The 14,716-nt window shown below is 52.2% G+C and overlaps 2 protein-coding genes across 28 annotated transcripts in view; one reads left to right on the top strand and one right to left on the bottom strand.

The window, feature by feature from the left end:
- The window catches only part of RAD52 (RAD52 homolog, DNA repair protein), a 34,559-nt gene extending 31,167 nt beyond the window's left edge, over positions 1-3,392 (top strand). For 8 of the 9 annotated variants that reach the window (XM_032472838.1, XM_032472836.1, XM_032472832.1 and 5 more), the window contains 5 exons: positions 227-423; positions 574-710; positions 1,725-1,808; positions 2,092-2,355; positions 2,790-3,392. In XM_032472838.1, the coding sequence (XP_032328729.1) occupies positions 227-423; positions 574-710; positions 1,725-1,808; positions 2,092-2,355; positions 2,790-2,851 (744 nt within the window). In that variant the 3' untranslated portion in view covers positions 2,852-3,392. The remainder of the gene's footprint in view (positions 1-226; positions 424-573; positions 711-1,724; positions 1,809-2,091; positions 2,356-2,789) is intronic. The other variant, XM_032472837.1, reaches the window with a different exon arrangement.
- Positions 3,393-4,118: 726 nt separating this feature from the next.
- The window catches only part of WNK1 (WNK lysine deficient protein kinase 1), a 118,946-nt gene continuing 108,348 nt past the window's right edge, over positions 4,119-14,716 (bottom strand). For 12 of the 19 annotated variants that reach the window (XM_032472811.1, XM_032472812.1, XM_032472815.1 and 9 more), the window contains 5 exons: positions 13,733-13,927; positions 12,763-12,855; positions 10,204-10,245; positions 7,311-7,498; positions 4,119-6,963 (listed from right to left, as the gene is read on the bottom strand). In XM_032472811.1, coding sequence (XP_032328702.1) covers positions 6,646-6,963; positions 7,311-7,498; positions 10,204-10,245; positions 12,763-12,855; positions 13,733-13,927 — 836 coding nt within the window. In that variant the 3' untranslated portion in view covers positions 4,119-6,645. The remainder of the gene's footprint in view (positions 6,964-7,310; positions 7,499-10,203; positions 10,246-12,762; positions 12,856-13,732; positions 13,928-14,716) is intronic. The other 7 variants (XM_032472819.1, XM_032472826.1, XM_032472825.1 and 4 more) reach the window with 2 other exon arrangements.

Raw genomic sequence — 14,716 nt, 5'->3', positions numbered from 1 at the left:
ACTTCTTACCAAAACCGCACTAATAAAGGACGGTGTGAGACAGAAAATGAGGCTGTTTTACTCCTCATGTAATTAAAGCCACTCCTCGAGCTTGTGGGCCCCCGTCTCGGCCTCTCCAGACCAGCAGGCGTGCTGGGGAGCGGGCTGGAGCGGGCGGGGAGAGGCCGCTTCTCAGGGGGAAGGACAGGTGGAGGAAGGTCTTTTCTCCCCTCTCTTCCCTTGTTAGTTGCCTCTTGAGGTGGATTTAACTAAAGCAAAGAGACAAGACTTTGAACCATCTGTGGAGCGAGCCAGATACAGCAGCTGCCGACAGAGCATGGCTCTGGGACCCCCAAAACCACCAGAGGTGCCCTCCCCTTGCAGACCAGACCACTCAGATGGCCCCCATGTTGTGACACTGGGGGACAAGGACAGCAGCTCCCGGTACGCACCCCCGCTGCCCCTTCCCGAGTGTCCCCGTTACCTCCTCCTACCCTTGCAGCAAGCGCGGGTGGCGCGCTCCCTCGGGGACCGCGTGCTGCTTCACCAGGTGGCCCAGGAACCCGCTCCCACCCTGCTGCTCTTCCGACACAGAAGCCTGACCTCCGCCGCCGAGAGCGACGCCACACACCAGCGGAAGCTCCGGCAGAAGCAGCTGCAGCAGCAGTTCCGGGAGCAGATGGAGAGACAGCAGCACCCGTCTGCCCCGCCGTCCAGGAAGAGGGACCAGGGTGAGGGGCCGCAAGTGGGGCCGGCGGGGGCTCGGGGTGGGGGGCGTCGGGTCCAAACAGGACTCAGCGGGACTTCTCTCCAGGTGTGCGCAGGACAGACCAGGCCAAAGAATTCAGATCGTGACGTCCTGCCACGCATTTCCCCGCGACTAAAGACACTGACTTGGGGGGCAGGACACAGGCCTTGACGTAATCTGGACTAGACATCTCGGGGTACAGAACTTTTCTTCACCCTCTGTTACTTTGGCTACGTCTGCAGGAGAAAGCCTTTCTGAGCTGTTTTTGAACGTAAAGCAAAGTTGGATTTGAAGATAATAGGGGTTTTCGGCAGTCCTTTATCCATCGGACTTCATTTTAGAGTCCACATTCAGTGAGAGTGGTAGATAGACTTTCTTTTTTGGAGTCTTTCCCAGAGAGTAGGGGGAAAAAAGGGGGCTTATCCAAGAGCAACTGGATTTTTGCCCAGCTTCTCCCTAAAAATTATGAAGAAAGAGGGCTTGCTCTATGTTTAGTTTCTGGCATTGCCGTCAGCATTGACAGGCTGAAATTACTGCAGGACAGAACCCCAGGCCGCCTGTGCCGGGGGCGTTCTTAGTGAGCATCGCGACACCGGAGGCTCAGCGCGTGCCGCCGCGGAGGCCCCGGGGGTGTGGGGTGGAGGGGGCGTCCGCCAGGGCTTCCCCCGCCCCCAGTCAGACCGACAGCTGTTATATTGGTTTTACATGTTGGTTTCTGCTTAAGATTCTGTTTGAGCAAGGCTTATAGCTTCAAAAAGTAAAAACCAGATGGGAAGGCTCATAATAACCCTTCTACTTCTGCTGGGAGAGGAGAAACAACCCTTCCGCCAGTACGGCGAGAAAAACAGTATTGGCAACCCCATTTTACGCAGCTCTGTAGGCGGGCCTGGGACGCGGCGTCCGGAGCCATCCAGGCCGCGCTGCGCCGTTAACGCCGCGCCGGCCCGCGGCCGCCTCCCCGCCGGCTGTGGCTCTGAGCTCCGTCCTCTCTCTGCAGCGGCGCCGCTGGTGCCTCCTGCCGAGCACGGTGCCCCCGGAGCTGCGGTCTCAGAGCCAGGAGCCCAGACAGACGTCCTCACAGGTCAGTGGGGCTGCCGGAACGGCCTCGGTACTCATCAGTAAGCACCCATGAAGCCCTGGAGTCTTAGCATCACAGATACCTGACTTCCATCCGCTCTGTAGAGGGAGGGCCCAAGTGGACGGATGGCAGTTCTGACCGCCGCGATCGCACACACTCAGCTCCTCTCCTGTCCTAACCGCAGACACGCTCGGAGAACCCACTCTTCGGGGTTGGGGAAGAGCAATTCCAGACACCGCTGTGGGGCACTTGTGACGTGCGATTTCTTACGACCTGTTTTCTCCAGCACTTCCTGTGCAAAGGCTACATCCTCCCGTGTCCTCTGTCCTTGCAGACAGTCTTGAACTATGGGACCTGGCTCCAGATGCAGGGGACAGTGTGGTCAAGCCCTCGTCTAAACCACAACCACCGCAGACTCCTGCCACCTCAGTCCTGAAGAACCAGGTGGAGACCCAGAGCAGGACCCCACAAAGCCTTTACCACCAGGATCCACCAGCAAAACCTGGACCCTGGCACCTCCAAACCTATAACCCGAACCAGCAACCAACAGGTAGCAAAGCGTTTTAGGAGCAGGGACTGAAGGGAGAGCCTGGGCCTCATTCTGTGAGTTTTAGAGGAAGGATGACACTCTGTTTTAAGAAGCCGGAGGGACCCACGCCAGAGACAGCAGTGAGAGAGCAGGGCGGCTATTTCAAGAGCTCCAAGCCTCCTCTGGGCCGCGACTCGGGGAGTAGCCCCCCACAGTGGGGGGCGCTTAAGCGCTGCGTGAGGAGCCTTCCTGGTAGAGTGTGGCCCCTGTGGCTCCCAGCGCAGCTTGGTCTGGGGCTCGCCGTGCGCTCGGTCTTGCTCGTGGCAGTTTTTACCCCCGCGCTTTTAGTCTGAAGCAGGATCGCTAGCTAATACAATTCGCAAAGTATTAGCTATCACTTCGTTCCTCATTTTAAAGTCACGGCAGCTACATTTAAATGACTTTCTCTCCCACAGGAGACTGTGACTCCTCTAGGAAGAACCAGGACATGAAGAAAAGGAAACTGGAGCCGTCTTAACCGAGGCACAGGTCACCTCACTGGACTGTCATGGAGGGATGGTCAGACTTCGTGGGCGTGAAATGACTCGTCGTTCCTGGGGAATGAGCTTTACTTCCAGGCGTTTGCCTTGCTTCACTCTGAACTTGACCAGAGGCTGCGGCTCCTGGAACCTGCTGCAGACAGAGCCCGGTGGCCGGACACGAGCACTTCACAGAAGCATGTCACACGTGCAGCGGGCAGCTCTGCCGAGACGAAACCCCTCTTCTTTGGTCCTTGAGGCTCCTCACTGTTGACTGCTGAGCTGTCACGTTGGTGAAGACAGAAATTCTAGGAGCCCCCATGGCTCCTTGCTCCTGGGCACCAGCCTCAGCAGGACGCCGCGGATGAGCCGAGCTCCCGCCCCGGAGGGCGGCACGCTCCTGATGCTGCCTTGTGCGGCTGCCGCCTTCTCCGACAGGCCCCAGTCTGCCGTTCGTGACGTCTCCTAGTCAAGGAAATAATCATCTAAGACCAAAGAAAAGGCATTTTAAGACAGCAAAATAAATCCTTTGTAACATAATGCAGGCATACCTCTCTTAATTGCACTTTGCAGATATTGTGGGGTTTTTTAAACAAATCGAAGGCTTCTGGCAACCCTGTGTCAAGAATTTTCCCAACGGCATTTTAAAGTATATATTGTTTTAGATACAACACTATCACACACTTAACAGACTACAGCAGAGACATAATTTTTATGTGCAAAGAGAGCCCCACCCATGACCTAAGTAGCTGTTCACATTCGCCTGTTGCAGATGTGAGCTAGAACCCACCTCGGCACAAATTCTTTATTCATAGTGTTGAGATGTTCATAACTCTTTCCTCCAAGTAATGAATGTGCAGTTTTACTTTCCAAGGACCCTTTTGGGCTGTGCTTTTAATCTTGAAATGGTGGCTTTTATTACTTGTTGGATCACAGACCCACTCGCAGGAAGCTGTGGCCCTGGGCACATGGGGCCCCTGGGCCCTGGTGTGCCTCCAGATGGCAAAGAGGCTGGGGCTCTCCCTGCCTCCCTTGACCTCACCTGCTGTTGCACAGATTGGGTCATATATTCAGCTTTTGATTTCGATATCCTCACCACTGTCTTCAGAAAAAAAAAAATCTCCTTGTCTGCAGCATCTTAGTTGAGGGAGAAGTGCCGCTTAAGAAAGATCCTGGAATTAGGAATCCAGTTATAAACTGCACACAAGTCAAATCAGAGCTGCCGAGACCATGAAAAAGGCATTGCTGGAAATGAAACCCCACAGCTCAACAAAAGCAAGTCTGGTTTATTTGAAGGTCTCAAGTATGTCTACAAAGGTAACAAACCGAAGCAGGAAGCGCACCCCCCGGGTTAGTGCCAAACGCACAGGAATCCCCAAGGTTTCAGTTCAGTTTATTTGTTTTTTAAACAGTGTACATTGTTAAATAATGTAAGGAAAACATTTATAATTCAGAAAGTTGTTTTTTAATGTGGAAAAAGATGCTCAAAGTGTACTATTAACACAAAAATAATTTAGACAGTTCAGTAGCACTAGTTCATTCCTCTAGGCCTCAGTTATTTCATCCACAGGAGGGAAAAAAATCAACAGTAAATAAAACCAGTTCTTACTTTCCACATGTGAGTGAAGATCTCAGAATGATTAAACCAAAATAACAGTCACGTGCTGCACCTGGCTCCCTCATCCCTCTGGTACCAAGCACTGCCTCCTCCGTCTCAGGTGTCAGGGACCTATTTCCTTGGCACCTTGTCCTGTCCTGACTCCTACCATCTCCCTCAGGATCGGAAGCAGAGCTTGGAATGCCTGCCCTTCTCCCACCTTCCTAAACTCTTTAGCTTTCATTTGCATCTTTGGGGCCTTGGTGATCTTAAGAAAATGGCCAGTGACGGACAGGACAGGACAGGACAGGATAGCCAACCAGGGTCCTCCTGCCATGGCGGCTCCTGGGATGAGCCACTGAGGTGGGTAAGAGGCTGGAAACGTGTCAGTTTCCCAGCTCGAGAGTCAAGAGGAGAAGCACCCCAAGAATTAGGAGTCTTGGCTTATTTCCCCATCTTCCGAGAGAATAAGGATCTCAAACACAGCCAATTAGGAGAGTATCTCCTGAAAGCTCCAAGAAGAACACAACTGCCCATTACAAGCAGGCACAGCACTGAGTAACACTGGCTGGTTGCAGTTTATGTGAAAGTGCGAGAACATCCGTTGTAATTCTAAAGGTGGCACAAGAGGTTATGATCCTGCAACCACTCGGGCATCATGTGGCAAATGGACAGGAATAAGCACTCTTTCTCACAACGCTTCCTTCAGACGCAGGCCCACTCTCCACAGACTGCAGTACCCAGGCCGAGAAACGCACGGTCCGTTTGCAACAAGAGGGAAGCAATCCAAATGACTTTTCTTAGAGCAACTTCCTCCCCCTGTGACTTCTCACGATCACACATCCCGTCCAGCCCTCACCTGCCCTTTTCATTCAGCCACTTCAGGTCTGGTCTGCTCGAGCCCAGCTCAAGGAGGGAAGGCTCGTGGCATCCACAGGCCTTCAGGCAGGTTTGTCCTCCTGTTCTTTAGTCTTTGTTTCTTTCATCACTTACCACACGCCACCCTTAATCTTTTAAATCACCCAGTTTTGTTACAATACCCCTCTCCTCACTTATCCTGAAACAGTTTTCTGCTTTTAACCACTGACGTCAACTTCTCACCTTGCTCATCTTACACCTGCTCTAGACAAAACTGCTGAATGACTTGGAGAAAAAACAAAAACCAAAACAAAAACCTCAGTTTCCTTATGGCAAGAGTCCACAGCTGGGGTCGCGCAGACCCGAGACTTCCTTCCACATGCCCTTTGCTGACTGGGGTCAGATGAGAAGGCGATGCTAATGGCAGAAGCAACAGAAGAAGTCCAAGGCACTAAAACGTCCAGCGAGCAGTACTGGGAGAACACAAGTGTTCAAGTACAGTAATTTATACAATTTTACATTCACATTTATTTATTTATTTAATACAATGGAAATACAAAGGAGAAAGTTAAAAGTCTCAGTAAGTAAAGGACAGAGCTAGCCTTTTTCAACTTCTTAAACCTTTCATACTTTACTCTTAAAACTACTGTTGTCCAACAACATTTATATAATATCACAGTGTTTCCACATCAAAACTGATGGCAAAGTTACATGTCCGCAGGGAACTTAAATTCTTTTCCTAATTGCTAATGCTGCAGTCAAAGCTGCGAATACCATTTGCTTAAAGCACTAATGACCTATCGTAAGGAAGGGCTGAGGCCTCAGTCCCCTGGTGTCCTCGCTGGGCTCTGAAGAGCTGACCGGGGGGCGGGGGGGGGGTGGTGGTAGGAGAGAACCCAATCCTTTTTGGTTTTGTTTTGTTTTTTTTGTCTTGTGATTTAGATTCTTGAGGGAATAAAGAATTTGGGGTGGGTACCAAAATTAAGAGCCCCACTGCTTGAAAACGCAGACAGCCTCAGCTCTCCTGCTGTGCTCTCTAGTGGCTTTCTGACAGAGAGGACTGACTGCCTTTCCCAGCGCTCGCTGTTGGGTAAAGATAAACAACAAAGCATACACGAGAAAGCTGCTCTTCCCTTCTCATCCCACTGCAGAGAACAGTGACAGCAGAGGGACAGTCCCCACTCAGAGGGCTCTAAGCGGCATGGACACATTCCTGTCTGAAATAACCAGTTAAGTGCAGCACTAGTAGTTAGTATATAGGCTACTTTCCCACCCCACCCCCCACCCCCCACCGTTCCACCTCCTGCCCCCAAACCTACTCGGCGGGTGTCTCTAGGTCTAAGTGGTCCGCAGGTTGGAACCTGGGGGGTTGCTGATGGATTTCTGCAAACTGCTGATGTTGAAATTCTGCAAGGACGCAGTTCCCACAGGCTGGAACTGGCTAAGCGGCTGTGGTGCTGGGCCACCCGTCCCGCTCCACTGCGTGCCAAAGGGGGGAGCTGGGAAGCCGTACTGCTGCGGGGGGCACATGGACTTGGTGAAGTGAGCCAGAGAGGTAGCTGATGCCGCAGCGATGGGGGCAGAGCTGCCCAGGTTTGAGGTCATGGAGACGCACAGCTGACCGGGCGCGGAGAACTTCCTCGCCATGCCAGGGCCCTGCGGACAGAACGGTGCCACGTGAGGTTCGGCGTGGGCGCGACAGGGCGGACCTGGGCTGCGATGATCTTACAAGGACAGTGAAAACCAAGCCTTCCACGGTGACTGGCGGCTATGTGCTCACCAAGTACCGGAGCCGTGCATGTGCGCGTGCAGTTCAGGTGTTGAAGGAAAGGGAGGAAAAACGTTGACCGATGGGAGCGAGGGACTCAGGGAAAGAAAGCTAAAAGGGGATGTGGGCGCGCTGTCTTGTTTTTTGGACAGTTCTAAAGCTGGTGACCTACTGACAGAGGAGGCGGGCGTGACTCAGGTGTGTGCAGTGATGCTCTGATGTCAGGGAGACTCACCTCGTAGCTCGTGTGCCCTTTGCTCCCTCTCCTGCCTGAGAGACTCATGGCGTCCCGGGCCCAGTTGTCCACCAGCTTGTGCAGGTCATCGGTGAAGGTGCCCTTCCTGCTGGACGCCATGGCAGGAGGCTGGGCTGGGGCAGCCTGGCTGTTCGTGGCTCCCCCGACAGTGTTGGTGCTGCTGGTCCCTGGAGTCAGAAGCCACAGAGGACAACCATTAAAAGGTGCTTGAGTTGTAACTTCAAGGGGAAGGACGGCCTCACAGGACGATGAATGGCAAGGCGCGGAATGGGGAGGATGAACTGGGAAGCCATGCGACAAAGGGGGGCTCTGGTCTCGTTTAGCTAAATGTTCTGGTGTCACAGGGTAATGGGGACGGTGCGCCTCAGGAGTGACAGCCGAGGCTGAACAACTCAGGATGAGGGACGGCACCAAGGGCAGGGCCCTCCTTCTGCCCGTTCTCACAGCCTCAGGGAGGGCGGACACTCTCCGCCGGCCTCTGCTCTTGGTATCGCTCTGAGGAGGGCTGTGCGGAGTGGCCAGCGAGGCTGGCTGCTCTGGAATGTTGCAGAACAGGGCAAAAGAAGAGGATCCCTCGAGCACGGGGCAGGGGTCATGTCGCAGTTAAAGGAAAGCGCAGACAGGCCGGGGGAAAGATGGGCTCCCAAACCACAGGGTACTGTCACGGTCCTCAGCCGCTCCTTCTCAGGAGGGCGATGAGAAAGGATGCTCTGGTCACACACTTTCCCCCCGGACCCATGGACACGAACTGCAGACATACACTTGGGAGAGCGAAGGCTTCAACCTCTCCCAACTTCCTGTGAGTAAAGAACGAGGAGGACTCACAAGGAAGTTCTGTGGTGTACCCGAGCCTTTCAACTCCAGGACCACATGGCTTCCTGGAGGTGACACTTCAGTTTCAACTGGTTCAAGGATTCTCACCTTTCCCCCTCTTCCCGGAAGAGCAAGCACCTTGGGTGGGCGCAGCAGGAATGCCCAGCTGAGGAGGGGGTGCACAGGGGAGGAGGAAGCTCTGGGGCTGTGATGAAGGAATTCTAGCTCTACGGTTTGACAAGAAAGAAAGGAGTCTGTGTCCTGCCTGATTTCGGCTCTGCTGGCGGGCACACTGAAGGAGGTTCGAAGAGGCGAGTTGGGGGAGAGGGAAAGAAGAGTCATGGGCTTGTTTCTCCCCTCATCCCCCCTGTCTTACCAGATCTCACATTTGCTGCAGAATAAACGAGAACTACCAGAGTGAGTCGTGAGCCCCAGGACTTGAGACAGCCACACAATGCTGGGGCGGGTACGGAAATGCAGCCGTCTTCCTGCTCTCCAGGCCAGAGCAGCTCCAGAGCCCAGCAGCACACCTGAAGCAGCCCTGCCACCCGAGAGCCCTCTGTCGCCCGCTGCTGTCTCGAGGCGCCCGGGATGGCACACACCAGCATATCTGTGCCAGAGCAGCACCCAGTTCTGGGGTGAAGCTGCGAAGTGAGGAGGTCACATGCTTCCACCACCATGGCAAGACAGGGACCCACTGCCCCGTGTGCGTCAGCTCCCATCTCAGCGCCGGAGCCCCAGGGCCGCTACTGCCCCCGGTGGGAGCAGGAAACCCAGGTGAGAAGTGGACAAGCACAGGGAACAGCAGGAGGGATGCGGGACGGGTGGGGAGCACAGGCAGGGAGGAGGGCAGTCATGACCACGGGCACATCACATGCATGAGGACCACCCCATCCGAATGACCACCGCCCGGTGAGCTGGATGGCGGGTGAGACAATTCAAACGACACACAAATAACCCCCAGTGAGCAGAGCCGTCAAAAGCCAAATACAGAAGCTGGCTGAGGTGAACCCCGCTGTTCACAACTGTTCACACTGGAGCCACACCTGCTAGACCCATGCTCGTCGCCTTTGATGCTGTGAGGCCCCTTTAAAGCCAAACTTCATTTTTCATTTTAGTCTGTGTTACACAACACTGGATTCTGAAAGTGGGGTTTATACCACGAGGCAGAGTCAGCCCTACAGGCAACCTGCTTATTCTGGCTGCTGAAAACAGGGTTTCCCACTAAAGGAGACAAATACATCCCTTTCTGACCAGAAGTGAACTCCCAGGAGAAGCTGACTTGGCTGATGAAACCTAGGAGAAGGGCTAGTGGGCTTGGTCCAGTGTCAGAGGGTAAGCAGACTACTCAGAGCTTCCCACCGCGCTGCGTGCCTTCCCGAGGGGCCAGCCCTCTAGCCCTCGAGCCCTTTTCAGCTCTGCTGAAAGGCTCTGAGAGTGGTGCAGCTTTACTGGCAGAAAGGCCCTTTCTGACGCCCTCCAGCTGTAGCGCGTTCCCCCTCCCCCCCCACTGCCCCGCGCCGCTGGGGCCTGGCAGCAACAGCCTCACAGTCACGCCCAGTCTCCCAGGCACAGCCTTCTGGCGGCACCTCTCAGAGGCCTGCTGGGTGGTTGCACTGTCTGCACTTTCATGAGGAGCCGCTCGTCCACAGGCGGCGTCCCCGCCTCAGCAGGCTACGTGAGGGCGGGGCCTCTCGCACGCCGTGACCCCTGCTGACTTTCCAGCAGCATACAGTGTTTCTGACTTAAGGACTCTCTCCCTGAGGAGCCAGGCATCCCTGATCCTCTACGTGGATCCGTGGGCATCCCCCACCCAAAACCGGCCCAGAGCCAGGTGCACTGGGCCATCACTGAGAGTACTGACTAGGAGGTGACCTTGAATCTGTAAGGACCGCCAGTGGCAACAACTGAGTATGTTAAAAAGACACCAGAAAAGGGAGCAGGACTAGCCAGATGGGGGCTGGGAATCCGGGAGTCGTGAGGCTTCAGGGTTCAAAGAACTCAAGGGCAACAGGCTTGCAATCAAGGACCGGAAGTAACAGAAAGAAAAGATAATTACTACAGAGCTGGTTGCAAGGACAGACTTTTTTCACCATCTTCCCTGAAGCACAAAAAGAGAGCAATGTGTTAAAGATAAAGAAGCATCAGTTTACATGTTTAGAATCTCCAAACAGCACACCAAATCCCAGCAAGAGAAAGCAGAAGGGGAGACAGCCTGGACGGACCCAGGAGCCTGCCACAGACGCCGTGCTGCGGGATGGATCTCACGGGCTGCTGGCCTTAGCGTGGTGCCCTGTGGTACCTGGCTGACAGAGGCTGAGTTTCCACACCCAGTCTCTGTGCTGAAGAGAGTAATGCCCTGCATCGAGGTTCCGGGCCGGGGAGGAACCCTGCTCTCCCAGGTCTCACTGCTTGAACTTCAAATACCCAAGCATCCTCGGCACCGTCCCCGTCCCACTTTCTGTTTCTCCCGCTGGGTTGTCACAAAGCACTCAGTTAAACCACAGGAGGCTGACTGACAGCACCACCGTTACAGTTTCACTTAAAATTGGCTAATGTATTTCCACATCCTGGGCATATGTACTAACCCCTTCCCCTCTAGAAAAATCTTTAAAAGTACGTGGAAAATAAGCAACTTTTGAACATAAATAAAGCATTAAGCCAAGCCGTGCTTCCAAACCATTATCTACTTTGAGAGCACAGAGTGATGCATCCCAAACTAGTGAAGACCCCGCGCCCATGAGCCCGTTCTCTTCCCATCTTTGCTTGAAAGACACCTGCCTCTTGCGATTTGTTCACCAAGGATGATGTAACGTGTCCTGACGGACGTGCCTTCAACAGAGGTAGGGCTCTCAGTTCAGACTTCGTACTTCTAACCACTTTCATGTGACCAACACCTACCTTTGCGAGTGATGAGAATTTCCTGAGTCACCTGAAGTCGTGGCACCTGCCACGTTCTACTTCCTTCAGAAAAAAACCCTGGTTCTCTCCCTCTTAGATGTTTCAGACTGCGTTACCACAGGCCTGACATGTCACCTTCTACTTCAAAACACCTGTCTCCTGCTCATGTCTTGTCATTTTTTGAGCTGGACATGTAAATTAAATGCTTACGGAAGCATCAAGGAGCTAATATTCTTCGTCCAGCCCACTGTAACCAGAAAAGCTATTGCTCTGAGTGCTCAACAATCTACCAAACTGGGTAATGCCTTCCACCTCCTTCTTTGTGAAACAGCCCTGGCCTAGTGCTCTGTGAGGCCCAAGGACCTCTGAGCCACACTCAGAAACAGCAATGGCCTTGCACATGCACTTAAAAAGCACTTCAATGACCACATCAGAAGTTTGAGGCCTTAACAGAGAAGAAAGATCTTGATCTAAACTCTTAACAAAGCAGTTTTCTACCTGAACCTTTTGTTGTAAAAATTTATTTCCACATGTGTGTGCTGACTACCTGCATGTGCCAAGTAGGCCCCGGCCAATCAGAGGCAGCGTGTCTCCCCAGGGTCCTGCGCCTTGTGTGCAGGCGGGGTCTCATCTGGTGCATGTAGGACCACTTGGTTTCCCACGAGGGGAGATGGGCTGGAGACACTGGGTGACCTGCTCTCATGCCTTGTTTTTGCCAAGAGGGCTGGGAAATCCCAGTGATTTTGTTAAAAGCCCATTTCTGCATGCAGATGCTGGGCTTCGGTCTTTTTTTTTTTTTTTCCAGCACAATTTTTCAGTTATACATGAACATACATATATTCATTGTCACATTTTTTTTCGCTGTGAGCTACCACAAGATCTTGTATATATATTTCCCTGTGCTGTACAGTATTATCTTGTTTATCTATTCTACATTTTGAAATCCCAGTCTGTCCCTTCCCACCCCCCGCCCCCTTGGCAACCATAAGTTTGTATTCTATGTCTATGAGTCTGTATCTGTTTTGTATTTATGTTTTTTTGTTCTTTTTTTAGATTCCACATATGAGCGATCTCATATGGTATTTTTCTTTCTCTTTCTGGCTTACTTCACTTAGAATGACATTCTCCAGGGACATCCATGTTACTGCAAATGTGGGCTTCAGTCTTTAATAAGCCTTATAAGAAGAATTACACTGAAGCCCTTTTTGAAATACTGATTTTACAGAGTTAGAGGTTAGTGGTGGAGAAAGCATCCAAGGAAGAGATTCTAGCATCTTTTCAACTGGTAGACGTTTGCGCCTAATTGAGATAAAAAGATTCCAAACTACTCTGAAAAAGAACAGAAAAAGGGGGTAACTTTCACCTGCATCAGTGGTCGAGTGCTTTCTGTGACTTCTAACGCTGAGCAGGACCGTGAGCCCAGCCTCCTTGTGCTACCAGACCCGACGGTCTCCACAACCTGGACAGCACGTCTACCCTCTGTCCTGGGCCCATGAAGAGGCGATTCCACTAGAAAGTTATTCTGAAGTTTACAGAAACCCAATATCATTTCTACATCTTTTATCATAATTAACAGAGACCCAAACTTCTGAGGGTAACAGCAGAGCAGCCAAGCCACTGAGAAGATGACAGAGAGAGACAAATGAAAATGGCCGCGTGAAACATCAGAACAAGCAGCAGAACACAAGGACGAGGAAGGAGTAAAGGTGTTACACACAAAGAGCCAAGCAGGGCGTACTCAGAAATCGGGTCCTCCTGCCACCAGGTTTGAACGTCACCTGCTCAGACGTACAGTTAAACTTCGCACAGCCTGTGAGAGGGGAAGAACAGGGAAGAACAGAGAGAGGAGACAGAACACGGCTGCGAGACGTCAGAGCCAGGGGCTGCGTGAGACGCTGGGTGGCACACAGAGGATCGCGCTTCCAGGGAAGGGCCCGACGCGGGCGGGAGGGGACGGGCCGCAAGCCCCTCCACCGGCCCAGGGGGGACAAGGCCAGATTGTGCCCCTACCGGCAGGGGGGCTCATCCTACCAAGAGCCCATCTCCCCCCCTGGGGTCTGTGCACTGTGGCAAAAGCACCAAGTTCATTACCTATGTTTTCTCATACTCGTTTCCACCCAGACACCCAACTCCTTTCAATTCTTGTTCTCATGGGACTAGAAGCTCTCTCTTGTACGGGAATGTTCTAAGGGATCATTAATAAACCCACATTTAGAAAGTAGATTATGGCTAAAAAGTTGAATTGTAAGGCTATTCATGTTAGTATGTTTCTCTCACACTTAGAAATTTTAAAAGTTTACACTGGCTAACAGACACATTAGCTTTCAGAACGGCTAAAATGCCTTAGAATTTGGTCCAGGAAATTTGGTCCAGGTATTAAAGCGTAAGTTCCAAATCCAAAGGAGTCATTCCTTTGGTTGATGCCTCATAGAGGTGCAGACATCACTTCATGCTGTAATGCCTGGGAAAAAACCTATTTCCACCTGATGGGAGCAGTGATCCCACCTACTGTAATCGTTACCCACGCCCCTTCCAACCCAAAGAGCCACAAGGGCGCCATGTGGCTGTTCCTGGTCAGCTGGTCCTCCAACCCACCTTAACAGGTTCCTCACCAGGCTTCGGTCCCAGATACGGCACCATCTCCACTGTAGTGTTCTTGGCAGATGACGGCTACTTTGATTTCTTACCTTGGCCTGGAGCAGAAAGGCTTGGTACTGAAATGGCACCATCGCTGGTGAAGGCTGAATAGAGGTGATCACTGGAGGGAGAGGGCTTAAGGGGCTGTAACAGCTGATTCTGCCCGGGCTCTGGGATGCTGCCAGGAGTGGGGAGGGTCTGCTGGGGGTGCACGCCTGAAGCTGCACTCTGACCGGACAGGTTACCTGCCAAAAGACACAGTGGCATGAGGGGACACTCACAGCTTTCACCACACTTTCTAGGCTCTGCTCTTGCTCCTCCAGTTTGTCCCACCGAGGAGATCAAAGCGCAAGGGCCTCCCTGACACGAGGGAGGAGTGGGCAAGGGGCTGTGGGACCCCATCCAGAAGAGGTTCAGCATCAGACAACCTGGGGGTTCCGAGGGCTGAGCCAGTAAGGGGGCCAGAACATGAGCAGACACAAGGAAGTTCCCCTGTGCAGCCTCACGACTGCTTTTTTATGCTATTATAGAACACTGAGTTAGATCGCAATACAAACTGGCTTCAGACAGTCTCTGCTGCTTAGTCTTTCTGGTACACGCGTCAGATTGAGCACAAAAGAGGTATCAAAAAAATGATGTACGGATTACAGAGTCATACATGTTCAAAATTATTCTTGGTCTGTGGCTTTCAATCACTAGCCAAGTGTCTTGGAATCAACTAACTTCTCTGTTCCCTAGTAACTGGTGGAACAGACGTCCCCTCAGAAAGTATGTCAAAACTGGGATCAGAATCTGAATCAGCTGATATCCCTTATGATCACATCTACTACTGAACTGGTTCTAGTTGCTAGAGAAAAGGTTTAGGTCTGAAAATTTTCAGAGACTGGAAAGCTGTGAAGTTTGCAACTGCTCTCCAACATATTTATATTAGAACTGAAGAGCAAGTATGAGATAAAAACTTATTTCAGACACTTTTACTTTTCAACTAGTTATCTGTTAATATTACCATAAGTTCACCAAAGGGAAAAAGTCTG

The sequence above is a fragment of the Camelus ferus genome, chromosome 34 (assembly GCF_009834535.1).
Source record: "Camelus ferus isolate YT-003-E chromosome 34, BCGSAC_Cfer_1.0, whole genome shotgun sequence".
NCBI lineage: Eukaryota > Metazoa > Chordata > Mammalia > Artiodactyla > Camelidae > Camelus > Camelus ferus.
The sequence above is the reverse complement of the archived record's forward strand: the minus strand, read 5'-3'. Positions and strand labels throughout refer to the sequence as shown.